A 24619-nucleotide genomic window follows, 5' to 3' on the forward strand; every position below is an offset into this window, starting at 1 on the left:
ATGGTTCTGTGGTTGTCTTTTTTTTCTTTTGTATATATAGTAATCTTTATTTCTAGCGTTTTCTTATGTTTCAAAATATTTTTATTTGCGAGATTATCCATTTCTTGAACAATGACATTCATTTGTAAAATATACTGCTTTTTCAATTACGATATTTTTTCTGAATGAGTCTTATATTTCTAATTTTTTGTTATAGTATGTTGACAAGATTTATTTTTGAGTTGTCTTTTATTCCTCATTTATATCCATTTTTGGTTTAATATACTCTTATTTCTCATTTGTACTATTCGTCCAAAGGAATGTATTCATTTCTTAATGTTATATTTTTGAGATACTACTTTTATTTCTGAGGAAGTTAATTCTTTTCTAAGAAACGGCAAGTGTTTCTAAGAGACTGCATGTATTTCTGAGACACTACATTTATTTCTGAGAGATTCTTTATTTTTGAGATAGTTAAATTTGGCCATTTTGGCTGCCCATAGTACGATCGACATTTAAAGGGGAATCCAGCCTTGGCCTTAAACAGTTGTATTGGGAAGGAGAAAAATAAATTAAACAGAATGGTGAAAGTTTGAAAGAAATCGGCCAAGCAGTAAGAAAGTTATAGCTACTTTAAAATTGAAATCACTAATACTATGTAGATTCCAAATTGGCAACTGGGTAATTAAATTATGACAAGGGGCAAGGACAACTTTCCCATAGGCCATGTACTTTATCATCAGGGATTTGTGGTTTTCTCCTAAGTACCCATTTCCCCGGGGCAGTAATCTAAATATAACCCAGGTACTATATTGTTTTATGTCCTCATGAAAGAAAAATATAATTTGAAATAAAACTTTTGGGAAAAATGACATTTTAGCCATAATATGTATTGGAGTCCATGGAAGAGTAGTCCTTGCCTTACATCACTATGACATCACATATGCGGCCAATTTGAAGTCTCCATGCATGGGTAAAGTGATCACCAATATTTACAACTTTTAAAATTTCATAACTTTCTTGTTGTTTGTCCAATATTGTTCAAACCTTCACCTATCAACTTGTCTGATTTTTCTTTTTCTTATAAAAACAAGTTTTTATTTGGGTTGGATTCCCCTTTAACCGAATCGAAGTTGTACCAGAGTTCGAAAGCGCCGAACCGTAATGAGGGACCGGGGAGGGGATACATTTCCTTTTTGAGAGCTTCGAAGAGTTTGGTTGCAAATTAAGGGATTGGGTCCACATTGGACCATTCCTTGAAACCTTGTTTTTTATTCTCACTCACTTATTGCAATATTATTTCGAGAAACTAAATTGTCACGATGTACTACTCTATCATGTGATCATAAATTTGGGTATAACAGAAATCTACCTGTCTTCAATTACTTTTTGCTATGTATAGGCCTTATTTTTCAAAAGTTATCATTGTGGGCCAATAACCCCTTTTGCAAGCGAACTGAAATGATTCCAATCTCTTTTGGATTAAAAAAATCTTTGGCATCACCAGTGCGACTAAAATTCTCTAGGTTTTGAGACAGAAAACAATAAAATTTATGAAAAATGGACCTAACCCCTTTTGACAAATGAGCGCTTCAGAAGAGTTTGGTTGCAAAAGGGTAAAGTCCATACCAACAAGATATTTTTTTTATTCTCCCAAATTGCAATACTCTTATCCGAAACTAAATTTTCATGACACCCTACCATGACGTGAACATAAAATTGGTTATGAAAAATTCTACCAGTCTTCATATTTCTTAAAATATTATTTTCCAAAAGACTTTGTCGACTAACACCTTTTGCAACCAAACTTAAATGGACCTAACCCCTTGTGAAAAAAAGAAATTTTCCTTTGCCATTTTTGTTCACTTTTAATGGGAATTTCAACTTTTTGGGGGTATCATTTTATAGAGCTACTAAAAAATCTATATATTGAGACCCCCCCCCAAAAAAAATCAAATTTAATGAAAAATGGACCTAACCCCCTTTGCAACTGAGCTCTTCATACAGTGGTTGATCTCCGGGTACAGGGTTTATTATCGCTCTTAAGAGGGGGGGGGGGGTACTCCCTTTTGAGAGCCTTAAATGTTTTTTGTTTATGACTTTACTGTAGTATGCACAGGTGTGCCCCGCTCCCCAGTTGAGAGTGGTATCATATATTTTTCCCGGATATTTTTAAAGGAAATGCCATTCATACACAAGGAATCAGGACCCTTTTTTTTGCTTGTCAAATTTTCCTCTGGAAAATGTGCCCCCTTTTGGATAATCCTGGATCCTGGACCCGTCCCTGAGACAATCTGACTATATTTCTACTCTCTCTGCCCTTCTTTTTTTCTCTTCCCCCTGCTCCGCCAATAGGGGGGCAGCCCCTTGGGCAACGGATCCGCATATGGGGGGGGGGGGCGCTTATTCGGCCACTTTGGATCCGCGTATATGTAGTGTGTGCGTGCGTGCAGGGGATATGAGTGTGGGTAAGTTGAAAAAAAAAGTAAGGGTGTGTGTTTGTAGGTATATAGGTCTTTTGACCATTTTGATATCCCGGGGTTGATATCGTTTGACAACCCCCTTCATGCATGCCATTTAAAATGTTGATTTGAATCAATAGAGAGAAATCAGACAAGCGTAATGCTGAAAAATTCATCAAAATCGGATGTAAAATAAGAAAGTTATGACACTAAAGTTTCACTTATTTTCACAAAATTATATGCGCAATTTAGTCATATGAAAATGAGAGAGTTGATGATGTCCCTCACTCGATCACTATAGTGCGTATAAAAAAAAATAAATAACCGGGACAGTTTTGAAAAGTTTATAAAAAAATTGTTTCAAATTATGATATCTATATTTTGATGTTAATAGATGCTCTTAAATCTTATCTTTGGAATGCCATTTAAAACAATTAATTTTGTTCATGCTTGAGTGAACAAGGAACGTTTTTGTGGGGAGTTCAAAAAAAGGCTTGCTCCAAAATGGCAGAAATTACAAAATTTGATGATCAGACTTTTTGCTAATCAACAGACTTTCTCATAACCATTTCATTATCTTTGCAATGTTTTTTCGAATTATGATGTCAAATTTCACTTACAAATTTATTTATTTACTTGAATTACTTTGTTTTCATCTCAACTTCTTTTACCTTTGAATTTTCCTTCATAAGTAAGAAAAGAAGACTTTTTTTCAACCCGAGCAAGAAGATTTGCATTATTAATTGGGATAACTTGTAATTGTTAAAATCCAATGTGAAACGAATTATGTTATGGTACCTTTAAAAGAAATGAATCCTAATATCAAGGGTTTCTTGATTCCTTGACCAAGTTATGTGCTTGACAGGACAAACTGGAAAGGATTCATGTCTTTCTATGGCGATAATGTATTGAGTCAATTTTTAAGAAGCTAGATATGGCAGATCGGATAAAATATATTAAAAAGTTGTGAGAGAGCGAAGCGACCAAGGCAAAAAAATCCACTTCTTTAATTAAAATTTTAAAATTTGGGATAGATCTTTACATAATATTCATAAATAAATGATATTTCACTTCCTATCTTTCCCTTTATTTTCTTTCCACTTTTTTCTTGGTCATGATTTTTATTTATTGGGGGAGCACCCCCGAGCCCCCGCCCATCTGTATGCCACTGTTTAAAGGCAACATAGCCTTTTTAGCACACAATGAAAGGGATTGAAAAAAATTACACGCTCTCCCATACTTCGGTTGAAAAAAAGTTTTTCCTTAAAGAAGGAATATTCAAAGCTAAAATAGAACATATTAAAAGGAAACAACAACAGAACATTTCAAGCAAATAAACAGATTTGAAAATGAATTTTGACCGCATAATTCGATCGAAAATTCTGGCAAAGATAATGAATAGGTTAAGAGGAAGTCTGTTGATTAGCAAGAAGTCCGATCATCATATTTATCATTTTATGCCATTTTGGCGCAAGCCTCCTTTTGATCGGAGAAAAACATTCCGTGTTCGCTCTGAGCATGAAAGATATAAGACTTCAGAGCACCTATATTAACACCAAAATGTAAACATCATAGTTTTAAACAAAAAAATTATAGACTCTTCAAATCTGTTCCGGCCGTTTCCCCGGGGGGCCCACTTACATTGACGAGTGGATACCATATGCGCGACCAAAAAACACGTAAAAAGGATGTCCTTTTCACGATAGGGCACGTTACGTACGTAACGTGAAAAGGGTGTCAAAAACACAAAAATAGTGAAAAAAGGGTATCTATTTCGCTAGGAAAATTACGTGTTTAGGGTCGAATTTGCGGGGATGATAAAACAAAATTAAAATGTTTTATAAAGGATGTCTTTTTTGCCCCAACACTACGTGTTTAGAGTCCTATTTGCGCGAGGTGTAGAAGGTGCATGGGGTCGTACTAAACCAAATAAGGTAAAGCCGACAACCAAAGGACCCGTAACAATAAAACATTCCTGTACTTTTTTAGGGCATTTCAGGGAATATTTGCCAAGAGTATCGTTTTGTTTCCAATACTTGTTAAGGGTAGGGTTTCACACGCCAATACTTGTTAACTTGCATTTTCAGAATATGTTACGTATTTAGGGTGCTTTTCGAGACCCCATGGTCACGCATGGTATCCACTCGTGAATGGAAGTGGCCCCCCGGTGCCGTTTCATACTGTATTTCTTTTGTTTTTCATTGTTTGAATGAATATTTCGATTTTTACAGATTTGACAATAATTAATGACCAACTTAATTGACTGCACCATAAAATGTTAAACAATGGTAATTCAACATGTTCAGGGAGAAATAGAACTTTGTTGGACAGGTGATGAGAAAATCAGAACATTTCATATTTCATACAATGAAATAAAAACGGAAATAGAGAGTGAGTGGTGTGCAGTTCCCCCATTTGCACACCGACCGGATGATGTGACTATTTTGCGAAATCATTATTCAAGCGAAACTTAAAAATTTCAAAACTTTCTCATAGATTTTGATAAAGTTTTCAGTGTTATGATTGTTGGATTTTATTTTTTTAATCAAATCAACTTTTTGTTAGGGGTGGATTGTCCTTTAACCCGGGCCTTTAACTCGATCAGTACTGCCTTTACACCCGTTGATCGAATGAACGCCTGTATCAAATCTGACCCTTGAACCATGCAGGTCCACAAACAAAACAGAAATCATGTACCGCTATTTGAGTATACTGCAGAATCTGTAAACCCATGCCATTTTGTCGTGGAAGATAAAACACAATAGGGTTTTACATACAGTGAGTCACAAGTAATACTTTGATCATGCTGAATAGAAACCGAAAGAAGAATGCTCCAAACTCAATGAAGAGCTCGGTCGCAGACATGTTATACGGGAAATAAGCTGGTATTCGCATGTGTGTGCAAAGCGTGTGTTCAAGAATATAATACACCTGATTTTCACCATTTCTGTTTCCTTTACCGATATACATGTATGACTCTTGGCCTGGGAGACCATACACGATTATTATGTTTGAAGAAATATGCTTTCAGCCTACTCTTTTTGAGGTAAGAAAATTGTCATATTGTATTAACGAAAATTTCACCACTATGGCCAGTCAATGATCATAAATCGTAAAATGCTTTATCATTTTGTCTGATCTCATGCGGATCTTATATAGGGCCGCGGAACGGTTTGAAGGGGGGGGGGGGGGGCTGAGCCGAAAGTGGTGGGCTGACATGATCAGATGGTCATTTTTACGTTATTGCACACGGTTTTAGAAAATTAGAGAGGGGGGGGGGGGGGGACTGAAGCCTACCAGCAATTCGGTTCCGCGGCATAGGTCAATGATGAGAGGGAGGGGGTATATATAGCAGGTCTCGTGGAGTTATTTTTTTCATATAGGGAGTGCTAAATGGAGAACAATAGTAAAGTAAAAAATTAAGTACTTTTAATGTTTTATATTTCTCAGAATATCCCGACAGCGTATCGTGACAATTTGGATGATTATTTATAAGCTAGGCTACTTTATAGAAGTTGATCTTGTAAATAATGGAAATTATCATGGCCACCAGCTATTTCAACTGAAAAGAGAGATAATTTGCTGTTGTAGTAAACATATCATCTCTACATCAATAGTGTCTAAATTGACAAACTTTACACAGAACTATTTGTAAAGTTGAATCATATGTTATGTATAAATGAGTCATAATATATACAAGGTCAACATAATTTATTCTTGATGAGGGTATTGCACTTACCATACTGTCAAGGTATTTCAGCCTCGGAAAACACAGTTTCATATTCCGATTTGCAGCCACATTACAGTTACCTTCCCCTCATTGTGCCTATAATTACCATAGCTGATCATGCTGATGATGGCATCATCCCTATATCTCATAGTCGTAACTTGGTTGTTTGCTAACTAGGACATCATGATTGGATAGTGTACAATGTTGAACATAGTTGATTTGGCATATAGGCCTAAAATTTTGGATGCATCATCTTCCCACCGAGAAGATAATGTCGCTTAATTAGTTCGCCCATTTTATAGTCCATACTGAGTTTAGACACATTGTTTGCAATCGAACTGGAGGCCCAGTCCCACAGCACTTGCGGATGCAAAGCGGATGTAAAACGGGGGGAAACTCTTGCCATTCGTTGGAACACGGACTAAGCTATTATGCATCCGTGCAAGTAGCGTTTCATTCGCTATATCCTTCGAGCATACTACTGTGATTTCATCCACGCAAAAATTTTTGAGCTGCACAAAACTTTCAGAACGGATTTGATATCATGATCCACCCAGGAATTCGAGAGTTGATGCCCTCACCATGTAGGAAACTTATCGAAGATGAAGTTTGTTAGATCGGATGATACAAGCAAATGCATGAAATATTGAGATTCTTACAAGACTACCTTAAAGATAACCTCATATTTTTTCTGCATTGAATATTACGGTTATCCTAGAATATTACAGCCCAAACCCTTATTTCTACTTCTACTTTTATTTTTCCTTTATTGTTTTCACTATGTGACTGCAATCTGTGGCATCACTTCTGTGTCTTCAATATTAAAAACTGACTCTTGAAAAACAAGTTATCGATTTGTCCCCTTTAAAAAAAAAATCACAAATGAAATGCATTTGCTTTAGTTTTACAATTTGCTTGCCTTTTGGATAACATTTTATTTTGGTTTCAACAACAGCGGTCTTAAAAGCAATATCTTTGCATACACATTCAAGTAATATGTCTAGCAAAGCCCCCCCCCCTGCCCCCCCTCCCCCCAAAAAAAATGACAAAAAATATTCGCTACCTTTGATGCTTTAATAATGATCATGACTGCTCCATTCTTGTTTTATTCATTCTTATGAAAATTGAATAATTCCAACCACGTATATAATTCTTTTTCTTGATAGGAAATACTATGAAGATGCTATAAGAAGTCGCAAAAATGGAACTTCTGTGAATTTGCTACTGCATTCGTCTCAAAAAGGGTTTACTAAAAAAAAAACCTCTTCGAATGGAGTTTCCCTTGTATCCTTGTATTAAACGAGGGATTTCTCGATGGCAGGTACTATGATGAAATTTTTGAGAACAAATGGTCCCTACAGTCCCGGGAATAAATCAGTATCCTCGACCGGGAACGGGAATGAACTATCGGGAACACCCGAAACAAGACAAAGACGTGATCGACGTATTCCACCTCCTCTACAACTTGTTGATCAGGCAGTGAGTATCATTCATTTTAAATTCAATTCAATATTCAATTCCAATTAAAATACAAAAATATATTTGTGTCAGAACATGAATAAAATCAATAAGTGCATGTAGAATATATAAGATTTCATCAAATATAATATACAAATTATGCAATATAAACTGCAAGAACCGAGCAGCAAACAATAAAACAATCAAGTTGACCCTTGTTGGGCTTAAACTATTGCATCGGAATCTGTTAGAATATTATTTATATTTCAACAAAAGGAATAATTGTGAATAGGTATTGGGAAAAGCATATTTATACGAAAAAAACTCTCAAAACAAAAAAATAACTATAATTCAAAAAATACATAAACAGGGCAGTGATGACAAATTCAAGCGATTGTGATTTCAATTTTTTATTAAACAAACATATTACATTGAATTTACTCATATACGAATTCCTTCTTCTGGATATCTAATGAGGCATTTCGTATAATTGAGGATATTAATTCACCAAAATTGCACTTTTTCATGTTTGTCTCCCTGTGATATTAGTTGAGGATTTTATGAGCGAGGCGTTACAAGCAGGATGTATTGTGAATATGGCAGCTAAAAGAAGCATTCAAGTGAAAAATATCAAATTCATGGCTCAATGAAAGCAGTTCAATATCAAGTATTTCCTTTTCTCAGTATTCGTTAGAAGAGAGAGCACCGCACAGTCAGTTTTACTTTCAGAGGAAATGCATTAATTCATATCGCAATCTTGAGTGATTGAAACCTATATTGGTATCGTATTCAAGCAAATTATTTATCGTGATGATTATGAATGTTATTATTTTTGATAAGGATGGAGACCATTCACAGAATGCACTTAATTGGACTAGAACTCCTGATCGACGCTTCTCATCAAGAAGGATTGCTGACTCTGCTTCCATCTTTGATTTCTACCATGCATACCTAACAGAAGAACAGGTATGATACACCTCTACTTCTCACACTCTTATTTCCATGTAGGCATATTTATTTTCCACTCAATTTAAAACTGAGGGAATATTAAACACGTTTTATGATTTATATTTTAGTTACATCATTCTCCAGACGGTAGCTTATACTATCCGCTCCCGGGTTGACATTATTTTCTTGCATTGGGGTCATTCATTTTTGTCTTCCTATCACTTCTCTTAATGCAAATCGTTAATACAAACCGGATGAATTCATTTTTATATAGTAATATACCTATCATTGAATACAAGAATATAAATGAATACATTATGTCTGCATGCTATGTATGCTTACAGAAATTATAGTTTTGTATGACACCACCAACAATTATTTCGGAATATGCCTTAGAGATCATTATAGTTTAGGGGATTCTAGGTGAAGTATGCAAACCACCATCGGTTCGATGTGTTCATAACTGCTGCGAACAAGAAGCAATCTTATGCAGTGATTTTCTCTTAAGAATGTTCTAACAAAGATATTTACTGCTTCATAGATAATGGCAGTGAGTCATAAATAATCTGTACTGCGAAATCTATAGAGTTTTCAGCAACACGTCCCACATACTATTCAACGAATAAACAAAATTCTATTGTTGAAAAGACACCAGCGTGAATCGAGTGAACCATGCACTCTGTAAAATACCTTTGTGTGAAATCCCGTCTAAACCTCAAATTTTCACCTAAGGAAATAGAACAGAATGACATAATATGGTCCGGTTAAATCTAGATTTTTCATACAGGTGCAATCTAAACAATGTTATTGATTTTGTTGAGGAACGGCTATGGTGTAACGAATACGACTGATTACAACTTATGATAAATACGATAAATCACAATTCAAGATCCTTGTTATCTCATAGAAATTTAAGATTACAATTTAATGATAATTCGTTGAAATTGATATCCAACCATGCACTGACATTGTAAAAGAGCACATTCGTCGCATTATACATTTTTAAAAGGATTGAACAAATTGAATGTTTTGGCGAAGATCGTATCTGATCAGAAAAAAAACCCGATCGAGATTTTCGTATGATTTAAAGAATACTAATGATAAGATAACCGATGGAAGATCTTTGCCAATCAATATTTGGTCAGACACATATCAATAAACACGCCCGTTTGTTTGAAGAGTGTATCATAAAATATGTTATTCTTTAAACGTTGTATTATTGAAGGAGAGAGGCAAGTCATCTTTTTTATTATCAAAATATTATTTAACACTTGAGAAAAGCAAAATCAAAGGTTGGTGGTCATAAAGTAGAAAAGACCTCTTAATATTAATAAGCATAGGCCTATAGAAAGGTGAGATTCCATTGTGTTTGTATATTGATTGAAGAATAATAAAAATACTGGGGTTTTCCCTTTTGATGTTCGGTTGCAATGAATCGATGAAAACAAAATGAGTCCAACAATTCAAGATTCAAATTGAATCTTGATAAACCATATGTGTGTGCGAGTATGCGTGTGTGTGTGTGTATGTTTGTATGTATTTTTATATTTACTCTCTAGATTATCATGTATATATTTTTAATCTCATTCTTGTAATGTTCTATATAAGTGGCCCCTCTCACAAGCCCTACTTCTATGGGGTCCCAAGCCTATCATGTATTCTCATTTTTGTTAAACTATGTAATTGATTGGTTGAGATAAACTTAAACTTTATTAGATATTATGTATATAAGAATTCCCCAAACGGTGGTCATTAAAGGAGAATCCAACCCAAATGAAACCTTGTTTTTATAAGAAAAAGAAAAATCAGACAAGTTGATAGGTGAAAATTTGAACAACATTGGACAAATAACAAGAAAGTTATGAATTTTTTAAAGTTGTAAATATTGGTAATCACTATACCCATGGAGACTTCAAATTGGCCACTTATGTGATGTCATAGTGATGTAAGGCAAGGACTACTCTTCCATGTACTCCAATACATATTATGGCTAAAATGTCATTTTTCCCAAAAGTTTTATTTCAAATTATATTTTTTTTTCATGAGGACATTAAACAATATATACTACCTGTGGGTTATATTTAGATTACTGCCCCAGGGGAATGGGTACTTAGGAGAAAACCACAAATCCCTGATAATAAACTACATGGCCTATGGGAAAGTTGTCCTTGCCCCATGTCATAATTTACTTACCCAGTTGCCAATTTGAAATCTACATCGATATAAGAGAACCTTAACCACCTTAAAGTACATTTTAATTGAACCAACATGATAATAGTTTAATAGACCCTTTTTGAAATTTAATTCTAAGTGATGTTCAGTAATAGAAAAGGTAAATATGTTTTTTTTTGTAATGACTTTAACTGCAATTCAAGATTATGACTTCATCTGGTTTAATTACAATACCTTTCTTGGTAAAATATAATTTTACATCATATCAAGAATACTTCCCGATTGCCCAAGTGTAAAAATATAGAAATTGTGTGTGTGTGTACACTCTAAAATACAGGGATTTAAAATAAGTCCACATGGACTGTAGTTAGGGACCAATTGAATTCCGGATTTAGTTTGAATCTTTAAGATTTATTTTTAAATCTCGAAAGATTTAAATCTAAATCATTTGAAATTGGCGGCTTGTCATTGTTCAAAACTCACCTTCACCCAACAAAGGAATATATAATTGGTATAGTGTCGAAAATCTGTCTATCTGACGGTCAATCGGATCGGGCTCGCCCTAGCTACTAACCGTCTCTGTGGTCTAGTGGTTAAGGCACCGGCGTTCAAAGCTGGGGGCCCGGGTTCGATTCCCGGCAGAGACATTTTTTCGGCATCACCAATTTTTCCAAAGGGTAGATAGCTCTGGGGAACCTTGATTTAAGCTACGCCTACCATTGTTCTCTTCATCCATTTCTTACAATATTTAAATAAAAAAGAGTTGCCAAAAGCTGTTGTACATGTATAACTTTACACATTTATATATATATATATATATATATATATATATATATATATATATATATATATATATATATATATATATATATATATATATTCGAGGGGGGGGCGAAAAAAACTTTACTTATATTTTCCCCGATCGGCCGCTCAAAGTTGATTTTTATTTGTTTCTTTGAAGGGGTAGTCCTAACAGTCACTTCTTTGACTTATTCTCACAAAACATAAATAAATTTCAGCCCTATTTGAATAGTACGAGCGCGAAGCGCAAGCTATTCATTTTAGGAAATTTATTTTTTTGTCCTGAAAATTTAACATTCTCTGCAATGATTGTGATTGTGAACAAGATGTGTATGTAACTGAATAATTACTGCGATCGCGAATCGCAAGCAGAAATGTTTTAAGTGCGATCCGGCCTGATGGAAAACATAACTTAAGGACTGTTTGCAGTTACCCAGGAAAACAATGCATGTTTCAACAATCAAATAATGCGAGCGCGAAGCGCGAGCATTTTTTTTTTACATTTTGACCTAAAAATTTTGACATTTTAAGCACCTTTTGTAATCATAAACAGGATAGGTATATAACTAAACATTTCATGCGAGCGCGAATCGCGAGCGAAAAAAAATTAGATTTAAACCTAACAACGGGACACACTATTCATGCTTCGTAAATCCCGAAAAGGATGACTAATTCTGTATCTTCCTTCATTAATAATGCGAGCGCGAAAGGCGAGAAGAAAATTTGTGATATTTTTATATGAAACTGGATAATTCAAGCACTTTTTGAATAATAAAAAAAAACAAAATCTGCGTATCCATTGTGTGCGCTTGTTTTTGAGATTGAGAGTGTGGGCATTCTTAATTCTTTTATTATAATGAAAATCAATAATGCGAGAGCGCGAGCTGAAAAAAAATTGATGGCGATCTGAAGAGGGTCAATTTATGTATTTAAACTATTTCAAGCGGCAAAAAGGAAAAAAAGAGAAAATTGTGAAGTGGATATGTATCGTACTTCACAAATGATGAGAGCGCGAAGCGCGAGCCGATAGTTTTAAATAATATCATTTAGGCCAAGCACCAGGAAAATTTTAAGGACATTTTGTCATCACATGAAAATTACTATTTTCCTATTCCTCTTTCTCAGCGTGGGATGAAACTTGTCGATATCGATATTTCACTCTGAAAAAGGGACATTTTCACTATTAGGAATTCATGAAACTGTTATTTATCAATCTAATATTAATGATAGCTCGAAATAATGTTGATATTAAGGCCTGAAAACCGGACGTTTTAAGCATTTTTTTTAAAATATTGTTTTACGGCCTACTTGTGCGCATATGGTAATCCTAAGCAGAGCTAATCAAATCGGCCGTTGATGGAGTGCAGGAAACCCATGCGCAGGAGAATGTCTTGATGCGCAGAAGCATGGGTATATACCTCATTCGTATAGTTCATTTCTTTCTGTTTTTCAGGGTTTCTCTAAAGTTATACGGTCTTTCTTTTTGGTTGCTGAAAAATGGGATCCGCGCCTGTGCTCAGCATGACAAAAGGACTTGTATATTAAATTGTCGAATTTTGAGAAGTATTTTGTTTTACTATGTATAATTTTCGGATGATGGCCCTGAGCAAATTAAGCAAACAAACAAATAGCCTGAAATCATGCAAAACAAAATAAATCATAACCAAAGTGTAGGGCAAATAATATATTATTTTTAGTAATTGTACAAACCTATTTCAATTCCTATCGTGTAGAAATCACTATCTCTATATGTTAATATATCGTTGTTTCCTGATCAGATATGTTTCGATGTGCACGCCAAACGACAGAGTCTCTCTCTTAATTGCATCTGCTTCTTGGATCCTGGTCGTATTTGTTTCGATATAAATATGTCTGACAAGAAAGGCTTACTCTTCGTAATCTGTAATATCATATATCGTATACGGGAGTAATATGTTTGAAATTATAATTTCTTTAGTTCCCAGGTCAAGTCAATAATTTAAAAACAATGCATTACTAATTAAAACGATCAAAATGCCAATTATTATCAGATAACTGTTAAAGGTCAAGTCTACCCCAGAAAATTTTTTTTTTTTTTCGGTATCTTTTTTTTTTTTTAAGGATGTTTTATTATATTCTCTCAAATCAACATACATACTTTGTACAAACTATTTGAAACATAATTATAAATTATACAATAAATCCATTACAATATAATTATACAACTTATACATCAAACTTCAAAAATACTAGAAATTAATATACTAATGCGTTTCAGCAATTACAAAATGAAATATTAACAAAATATGACATGATCAGAGAGAAAAAAGGATAAAAGAAAAAAAGGATTATGATTTTTTTTTTCTTTTTTTTCTCAGCCCTTGTCATTCCCCCCCCCCAACCCTCCCTTGAACACCCCCATCCCTTATCCGGTGGAGAACTGGCTCTGGGCTCCAGTATATGGTCTAATATAATTTAAGTTTTCCCATTTACAGAAATGGATTGTAAGAGTCCCCCTCTTTGTTGCTAATTTCTTTTCTTCTCTTTGATCCCCCCTAGTACTATTTTTTATTTCAATCAATGAAGGAGGTTTTTTTAATTCTCGGTTTTTGTAAATAAGATATTTAACTAAAATCAAGACATGATTAATTAATTGATATTTACCTTTACTTTTCTCCTGCTTCCCGAAAAGAATTTCCTGCCAACTAAATTTATCTATTTCAAAATTTAAACTTCTTGCACATAGATCCCAAAGTGATTTTGAAAATTCACAAGTATAAAACAGATGTTCATATGTTTCTTCTTCCCTTTCACAAAATGAGCATAAATTGGTCGAAATAAGACCAAAACGGAAAAGGTGGTGGTTAGTGTATAAAATACTATGCAAGAGTTTATACTGGAACTCCCTTAATCGACTATTCAGTGTGCAATATCTTAGTCTTAAAAATATACTTTCTATTTCCTTATTGGTAAGATCATAATTCGTTCTAATTCTGTCAAAAATGGAAGGTTTAATTTCATTTTTATATAACAGCTGTTCGTATATTTCTTTTGATTTTAAAAACATCAAATTAGTAATTTTCTTACCCAAATTGAAATCGATTCCAGAGTTATGCTTTGCATTCATTTCACTATTGTTCTTCCAACTAACAGGTAAACAGGCATAAATATGCTTAATCTTTTCAACATCATTTGCATCTAAATTCAAATTAAGAAAATGTGTATCACATTTTAGTTTACCGTTATTGTCCAAAATATGATGCAGTCTATAAACCCCTTTATCGTATAGAATCTTATCAAATATACAACTCCCTTTATATCGAAAAATGTTGATTTGAATCGATAGAGAAAAATCAATAACGCTGAAAATTTTATCAAAATCGGATGTAAAATAAGAAAGTTATAACATTTTAAAGTTTCACATTTTTGTCACAACTTATCAGTTGTATGCGCAATTATTATGCGAATGAGAGAGTCAGTTGTGTCCCTCACTATTTCTTTTTTTTTTAATTGTTTTAATTATACAATATTACCATTTTTACATATTTGACAATAGGGACCAACTTGACTTTACCATAAACTGTTGAGGTAATGGTAATTCCACATGTTCAGGGAGGAATACAATTTAGTTTCACATGACAATGAGGAGAAAATTATGTTTTTTCATATTTCATTATTTTGAAAAAACACGAAAGAAGTAGTGAGTGAGTGACTTCATCTGTTTAGTTGCATACCGACCAGCATAACTGTTGTGTGAAACAGATGTACAAGATGTACAAATGAAAGCATTAGGAGAGGCAGAAAGGCAGAGCCTTATAACTGTTGTGTGAAACTAAGCGAAACTTTAAAATGTCAGATTTTTTTTACAACTGATTTTGATGAACTTTTCAGTGTTATGCTTGTTTGATTTTTCTTCTTTTATTCAAATCAACTTTTTGTTGGGGTGGACTTGTCCTTTAAAGCAACACAGTGTAGATATACTCGTCAAAAGAAGATGTCGTCACCGTGCACGTATATATAGGATTTCATTTCATTTATTCAATACTACTATGAACGAGCCAGTTACATCCAAATGAGAGAGTCGATGATGTCACTCACTCACTATTTCTTTTGTTTTTTATTGTTTGAATTATACAATATTTCAATTTTTACGAATTTGATGATTAGGACCTCCTTGCCTGAAGTACAAAATGTTAAAATAATGGAATTCCACGTGTTCAGGGAGGAATGAAACTTCATTTCACATGACAATGAGGAGAAAATCAAAATATTTCATATTTCATATAATAAAATACAAAAGAAATAGTGAGTGATGTCTTCCTCATTTGCATACCGACATGTGCATATTATATTAATTTGTGAAATGAAGCGAAAGTTTAAAATGTCATAACTTTCTTATTTTACATCCGATTTTGATGGAATTTTCAGTGTTATGCTTGTTGAATTTTTCTCTTTTCATTCGAATCAAGTTTTTTGGGGGGTGGACTTGTCCTTTAACCGGGAAATGACAAAATGGGGAAAACATTTGATATGTATTAGGGACTAATGTGGAATCTATTCTATTCTTCCTCCTCATTTTGTACATATCTTATCTCTTTTCATTTTTTATCGTGTATATTTAATTTTCGTTTACTTTTAGGTAACATTTGTATAGTATCATATTTCATTTATTTTGTTATTTTCCATAGTTGATTATGATTATTTCATTATGCTTTATTTTTTGTTTATACTTGAATATGTCACCATGTTTGATATTTGTGTTTGTTTACGATGGGCCCCAACGAAAACCAGCTTGTTGCTGATTGGGCTATCCTTCTTTTAAATATTTGAAATAAATAAATAGATTTAATTTTGAATTGTTGATTAAAAGTAGCAAAGTTCGTTATTGGGACGACGCACTCGGGTATAACATTAATGTTCGTTAGTCCGAAAACAAGAAAGTTTCGTGAATAGAAACATTTTGAAGGTTCGTTGGTCCAAAAATGAAATAATCGTTATTAGGAGGGTAGTCCACAATTTACATTTTCGAATTTCCTGTAATTCGGGTAATGACGTGGAAAGTGAAAACACTTCTTTCATGTACTTTTTGTTGATTATACACCATGCATGTACACGAGTAATCCTCTCATTACAACAGAATCAAGTGTTTATTTTATGAAAACTTTTTTTTACTCATCCCTTTCAGTTATCTTAGATAGTAATTATATACTTTATAATAAAACTTCCTATTTTTTAATTGTTAGCTCACCTCCTATTTTACATTATTTTTCACGCCTTTTCAACCTCATTTACAGGAAGAAGAGGCATTCAAACACCACCTTTTCAAAACTGGTTCATATCTTATGAGAGATAGCAAGAGCAACCCACAGGCCGTCACCATGTCAGTTGTGTAAGTATTCAGGAAAATATATCAAAATGGTGCATTTTATATTCCTTGAAATTCATATATCAAAGTACTCTCTTAATCATTCTTAATAATGTTTAGGCCTAGATATTAAAGCCCCCCCCCCCGTTCAGATCGAAAAAGATAATAGTACATGTAGTTGAATACCTTCAATGATCTCGAATTGAATCGTTTATGAGTCCAATAAAGTGTGTTTTCAGCTATTCCACATCAACCATGTGGCATCACAAATCCTGTAATATATATTTTTTATACTTCCCTTTTCTAGTTTTACTTTCTTGATGAGACTTCTGATAGTTTTTTTTTTAATGTAACGCCTCTAACATGTCTAAGTATTAGGTTGTTTAATTTCCATATACCTTTGCCCTTGAACTGAAGATGAAATCGTAGGTTTTAATGACACGGCGTTGTGATCACATATCCATATATGGGGTTATATCTGCAGAATGTATAAACTGATAAACGAACATCGGTCATAATGAGATTAACTGATTATCTATTGTCGAGAATAATAACCAAGTAAATATTGATGCCAAGACTGTTTGAGTACCGGGGTGGCGTTTTCTCCAGAAGACTGTACTAAAATTCAACTATTTATAGTTGCGTAACCGGTTGTTATATAGGTTTATACCACAAATTACCCCCCCCCAAAAAAAAAAAATGAACTTGTTCAAGTCCCCATATAACTCTGAAAAGTTTAGTCATTTCCAATTATATATATATATATATATTTGCTATCGGAGTTAGAGCATTTGCAATGAGATCAAACTCGACGTTGTTTGACATTATGTGTACACCGATCGACTGTATAGGTTGTCTAATAAATTCTGTAATATTCAGTTGCGTAATGAGCCGAAAGATTTAAAAAAATGAGGGGATGAAAAATGGTGAATGGGACAAAGCTTTTAACACGAAAAGCTAATCATGCTAATATTTTAATAGATGTTGGCAATTTATTTAGAAAATAATGTCATATTGCACCTTTTCCAGTTCCTTGTCTGTCCTTTCATTCTTTTTTCCTTGGTGGTGGCACTTCATTTTTTTAACTGAGGGAGTATGGCCCCGAAGCCCCATCTATAAGCCATGTCTACCGGTAAATCATCCTCTTTTCCCATTGAAACTCATGAGCTGTTTACCATGTAGGGAACCTCCAATTTCCCTGGTTATGCCATCGTTAAAAGTAATGAACTTTTCTTTCTACCTTCAAAATCAATTAATGAAAAAAGTTTATTGTATCAAAACTACATTAATTCTTTTTTAACATAACCACTTGAATATTTCTCATTTCTTTTTATTTCGTATTCCTCTTATATCAAATTTAGCATAGTTTTGAATTCATAGCCATGATATAGTTACATCTTTAAGAATGCTCTCATTCTTTTCATCAAATCACGTTCCTGTATTTTGTCTTTTGTTTTTCGCTCTGGATGATTTTTGGTGGGTTTTTTCAGTGCTAAAGTTTCAGTTGAGGATGGCAATAGAAACTTGTCAGCATCGCTAGATGCTGTCACGAGTCTCATCATTGGCTACTACTCCTTGATAAAACTGTATCGGTGTGTGTATGAAAAAAAACCTATGATGTGTGCATGGTGACGTTGCTTGCGAGAAGGCGAACGTATACGTTCTCGGTCAGTTTTTTTTGTATACACGCATTTCTTCAGGTGAGCGCCATTGGTTTTCGCCACTTGATCACGTGATGTATAGGCTCTTCGCTTTATCACGAGATTCACGATCAGCTGTAGGCCTAGTGTTACGTAACTCGTCAGGTGTCGTTGTATTTACATTTTATAGGCAATTGTTGCTTACCTCACTCATGCCTTTAGCCTACAGTTTCTTCATTTCACACTTAAACCAGGGGCTGGGAGAGTTTATTCAGCTGATCGGGTACATAAGGTTTGATGGCCCCATCATGTTGGCATGAAATTTGCTGCTGCCTGGTCATACCTTGTACGGAAGGCCCGATGATCCATTTTTGTCGGCCATCTTGGAATTTTGATGAAAATCAATTATTTTCATATTTTTGCACAGACAATGGGAAAATATTTAATAAATGCCCATTTTCATGATTTAGATGGTAGAAATCGATTGCAATCGTTTTCTGGACAGTCCAGATAATGTATTTGGTCAAACATTTGCATGTACATTGATATCTTTCTGTTTTGTAAATAATATCAACAACTAATGCAAAATATCAACATTCAACACGAAAGAGGATATATTAACAATAACATTGATATGATTCAATAACTTGTAATTGAATAAAGGGAAAATACCTCCTGATGTATTTCCCGATATTGCGATAAAACGACACCAAAAAAGCAACCTCCATGTCCTACTGACACTAGTGATACCGACTACAGAGTGAGTCAGAAAAAATGTTACACTTTCTTACATGCTCATATTAGAAATACAAATTTGGGTCCTATGGGCCTTCCGTACAGAATATGACCCGGTAGATTTCATTCCAACATGATGGGACCATCAAACCTTATGCACCTAATCTGCTGAATAAACTCTCCCAACCCCCTGTCCAATTATGTCGACGCAATCGGACGCATGTTCTAAGTTCCCTAGACATCGACACTTTCTCAGGCTGTCTAGTGTGGAAAGCTTGGGTTGGCCACCACGAGGGATGGAGTATGTGACACACTCCATCCCCACTCAGACTTTCAATTTCCCATTCTCTCTCAGTTTCTGACGAATTATTTTACCTCTTATGTGACGTTTCATTATTTTTTCTTCTCATGTTGATTCCATTAGTTCTTCTCCTACCGAAGGATGTCTTGTATCAGTGCATGCACCAGTCAAACTTTTATTCTTGGGCTTTGTGTTCGTGTTGTGTATTTACAGTGATATTATGGAATAATCATCACTAATCCACTAGAAATTACTCTCGCTTAATAACATTTAACATAAATTCTCCCGGGGTTATCGATATGTTAAACCTGTCAAAGTGTTCAAGTAATATTATTTGCTAATTAAAAGTGTCAGTATATATGTATTGTTTCATATAATTAAAAAAACCATCTACCCCAATCTTATTATGTCTTATGTCTAATTATATCTCTTTGAAGTTATTCTTAAATGGAATTCCTGTTGTTTTCTCTCCGCTTCCAGGATCGACCCGCTTCATTTGTATCACTTCCAAGTAGTTCAGTCTACTAACAGTTTCAATGTGGTTGGTACAGGCAATCAGTTTACAAACCTAGAAGAAATGATCGATTATTACAAGCAGAATAACATTCCTGGAAAGACAGACAGTCCTGTCTTTCTTAAGTACCCTGTTCTATGTAATAGGTGTGGTATCCTTTCTGCGCCATCATCAGCACCTCCTACAACATCTACAGTACGTAAGAATGGCCCAACTACACCCGTTTTTACTACAATTGAACGACCACGCAGACGCCTGGGCAAGAATAATCGTCGGGCGAATTCTGTCGATGAGATACCACAAGGAGATTCACCACAGACAAAGACAAAGACCTTTGTGAGAATATCGCAATCGCAACAGAAGGAGCAGAACCACACGAGGCCAAATCAACCCAAGCTTCCACCAATTCCTGAACCAGAAATTCAAAGACGTCCCGAACTATACGAGAATTCTCAAGATAATGACGATGATGATGAAAATGGGGTAGTAGATGGGGCAATGGGTGGTGTAATGGGTAGAGCAATTGGTGTGGCAGAATCTGCATCAGCTTCTACAAATGAGATCGACTCCCGTCCTCCAATGCCGATTCCTAGACCTGGCTCGGAGTACAGTCGAGGTCACGATTATTCTGAAGCAGATCACCCAGACTTGGATAGAATCAAGATGGTTCTAGAGCTCTGTAGGCAATCAGACCTTATCCATGCCAGTCGTAAGAAGTGCACATGTGGATTATATTTAGAAGAGTCCATTCTTGTACAGGGGTGGATGATGCATGTAGATAATGAACCAGGTAAGACCCAAGGTCGTATCTTCTTTTTGGACACAAAAACGAATACCACCACATGGTCATTACCAGAAGATATTAAAAACGAACTGAAGAGTCAATGTCCTGTTAAATGGCAGTTTGTCACGAAGCAGCTGGCTGAGTCAAAACAAAAGTCAAACCCTGTCAAAATTTAATCTTATACTCTAACATAATTTTTGGTCATTTGATTCTCTTTTTTAGAGTGAAAATCTTTCTAAAAGGCTTTAAACTCACATTAACTTCGAAACAATAAAACAAATACATTGGTATGCGGCACATCCAAATTAGTAAATTTCTATTATTTCCTATATACTAGTTTATCGATCATTTACGATATAATTCCTTTATTCGATTTCTTTACCGTATCATCCAATGTTTTCTTTCTCTTAACATCTGTGTGGTCGAAAAAAATGAAAAAGACACAGGATTACATGATGTTTATTTAAATCCTGACATGTATATGAAATGTCTTTATTTTATGTATTTCTGCCATTATGATTACACCAAAAAATAAGAGAAATTATTGTTGTATATATTATTCTGCGCTGGTCGCATTTCAAAGTATTCAAAGCATTATGCAAAAGCTCGTATAACCATTAAAAACATGTCATATAGCACTTTGTCTCAACAAAATTTTAGCTAAGGCCTTTTACTGAAGTTTCAATTTCTTGTAGATAAATATTCAATTATACTAAAGATGAGCCAGGTTTTAAGTTTTAAAGATTTAACATAGTATTTTATATACAGTATTTATTTTTGAAATATATGATTATTTTGGTCACGTAATTTGGGAAAGAAATCATGAAATGACTGTTCGTAAATTACAATGACAAAAGTTAATTTGATTAACGAATTAATTTCAAGTGAATAGTACCATAATGGTACATACAAAATGTTCTGTTCAACACACGTGGTCAATAATGTAAAATAAGGATTAAAAAAATAATTTATGCATATAAATAATAACCCTTAATTGTACAAACTCGGTAATTGCGCTGGTCGCATGTGTGTATACATATACAATATAATAGAATATATATACTTAAAAATCATTTTAGCTTATTTCTGTACTCCCTTTTTTATACCGATTATTATCTTTGTTTGCGTATGTACATATTCCTGAATACCTCAGACAAACGGGCCTATATCCTCCTATTTAGTATGATTTTGTTTGATTTCATTTTATTGATTATTACTTTTGAATTAATACTTGTAAATAGCATTTGTGTTTTGTATTAAGTGAGTTAAACACAAAACGGAAAGTGGGATTTACATCCTTTAATTTCTACGGGATGTCAATCAACCAAATTCTCTCAATGAAGTATTAGACACGATTGCGGTCACATCAACAAATACCGATTTTAAACCGAATTTGAAAATAGTTAAGATCTTTCTGCATGTAGTCGTTCTGTTGGTGTGACAGCAATCTGAATCAGTAATCTACGGTCGATGCCGCAAAGTTTCGAATGATAGCACCAGGCAGTAGAAGTATAGATTATTGATTTGAACTCAGACTACATAATAAAGGGACGGTAAGTATATATACAAGAACACATCACTTTCATATAGCATATTATGTAACGTGAAGAGTGTACATTTGCACCTTTAGCAGTGCAGATGGGCATTAGCTATTAAAACAGTTCCAAAAATTGCCTTTTTGTACCTTTCCATGTAGGTTTGCACACTAAAGTTGTTGTTATATTATTTTCTTTATGGTGCAAAATTGCCACTTCTCTGTTCGTGAAGAGTGGTTATTTTCAAAATGATGATTAGCATGCATGTGCCTACATGAAATTTCAGTTTACATTCATGTTTTATATCAATAAATGGCTAGATGTACAAGGTTCAATTTATGTTGATGTGTTTTATTTAATGAAGGTAGTGAAGGGACTACAAGATATTCAGTATTATATAAGTTTTATTGAATATCTTTATTTGGATAGAGAGGTAATGATAAGTGTGATTAATTAATATAATGTGTTATTCCTATCCTAATTGATTGTTGGAATGTAGTTAAACATTTTTAATAGTGTTTTTGTGTGCGCAAAAGAGGGTATCCTAATCATAGGATTGACAAACATTACTTGATGCTTTGGAGTAAGAATATTCCTATATTAATAGGCTAAATTTGTGCAAATTAGATTTCAATCCTGTGACGTAAAGACAGTGATTGTGGTGTTCAAAATGATGTAAAAGCTGATGATCGTTATATTTTTCCGTGATATATTTTTTGAGATAATATTTAACGATCTGTATGTTGTAATACTTCAAGTTTCACTTTTGATATAGATACATTCATAAACTATGTGCCTGGAATTAACCTTGAGCCATATTAGTTTCCCTCATCCGAGTGAAGACTTCGGAGAAACAGTAGTAACAATCAGAGATGATATACACAACTGATTATGTCGACATGGTAGTATACTAATACTACAAGTACTGATGGTAGTAATATAGTTGATAATGATGATGTTGATGATGATGCTGATAATAAAATAAATAATAATAATATAATAGTAAAAATGATGATTATGATGACGATTAGGATATACACTATGAATAATTCACCTTAAAATCAAAAGCGCTCAAGCCATAGTAACTTCATAATGATCGAGTATACATGTAAATGAATTATATGATACTTCCTTTGTTCTTGAAGAGACCAAAGTACGTGTGGGCTGATACCGAAACTGTCTCACATAATGGACTCATGTAAAGTTTCCGTCGTGGAAAAAATGAAATATTGCCATTTGATTGGATGGGGTGATGTAGTTTAAAGAGGGTAGGATAATTTGTATCGTATATAAGTTATTCACAATTAGACCGAAATTTCCCACTGTAGTCTGAATCAAATGTGATGAGAAATGATCATTTGCTATCGTGATATGACATTATTTAAAGGGGAATCCAGCCTTAGCCATAAACTGTTGTGCTGGGAAGGAGAAAAATAAATTAAACAGAATGGTGAAAGTTTGAAAGAAATCGGACCAGCAATAAGAAAGTTATAGACGCTTTAAAATTGAGATCACTAATACTATGTAGATTTCAAATTGGCAACTGAGTAAGTAAATCATGACAAGGGGCAAGGACAACTTTCCCATAGGCCATGTACTTTATTATCACAGATTTGTGGTTTTCTCCTTAGTACCCATTCCCCTGGGGGTGTGATCTAAATATGACCAAGGTAGTATATTGTTGTATGTTCTCATGAAAGAAAAATATAATTTGAAATAAAACTTTTGGGGAAAATGACATTTTAGCCATAATATGTATTGGAGTACATGGAAGAGTAGTCCTTGCCTTACATCACTATGACATCCCATATGCGGCCAATTTGAAGTCTCCATGGGTATAGTGATTACCAATAAAATTACAACTTTTAAAAATTGATAACTTTCTTGTTGTTTGTCAAATATTGTTCAAAATTTCACCTATCAACTTGTCTGATTTTTCTTTTCCTTATAAAACAAGTATTTATTTGGGTTGGATTCCCCTTTAAGTCGCACAGGTATCGGTGTTCACCGAATCAAAAGTTTCTGCGTCACGGGGGGGGGGGGAGTTCCTGTGATTTTTCAAGAAGTGAAAAAATAGGAGAAAAAGAGAGGGGAATGAGAAAAAAAAACAGAAGGGGATAAGGGTAAAAAATGGGATATCTGGGTAAGAAAATGTCTGCATACAGCCATGAATGGGTTGACCCACGTTATCATACTAGTCATGCTGTTGCCCCCCC

General features: G+C 34.1%; 1 protein-coding gene across 2 annotated transcripts; it reads left to right on the forward strand.

The window, feature by feature from the left end:
* Positions 1 to 5136: 5136 nt before the first annotated feature.
* LOC121410267 lies at positions 5137 to 22735 on the forward strand. 2 transcript variants are annotated; one of them, XM_041602232.1, is made up of 5 exons: positions 5137 to 5487; positions 7493 to 7650; positions 8470 to 8595; positions 16824 to 16918; positions 20051 to 22735. In XM_041602232.1, exons 2-5 carry the CDS (start codon positions 7498 to 7500, stop codon positions 21042 to 21044), a joined length of 1368 nt encoding a protein of 455 aa, XP_041458166.1. In that variant the 5' UTR covers positions 5137 to 5487; positions 7493 to 7497; the 3' UTR covers positions 21045 to 22735. The 2 variants fall into 2 exon arrangements, with proteins under 2 accessions (XP_041458166.1, XP_041458165.1); XM_041602231.1 differs by having other exon boundaries at positions 5138 to 5487; positions 7338 to 7650.
* The last annotated feature ends 1884 nt before the right edge of the window (positions 22736 to 24619 follow it).

Source organism: Lytechinus variegatus, chromosome 3, assembly GCF_018143015.1.
Source record: "Lytechinus variegatus isolate NC3 chromosome 3, Lvar_3.0, whole genome shotgun sequence".
In the NCBI taxonomy this organism is placed as follows: domain Eukaryota; kingdom Metazoa; phylum Echinodermata; class Echinoidea; order Temnopleuroida; family Toxopneustidae; genus Lytechinus; species Lytechinus variegatus.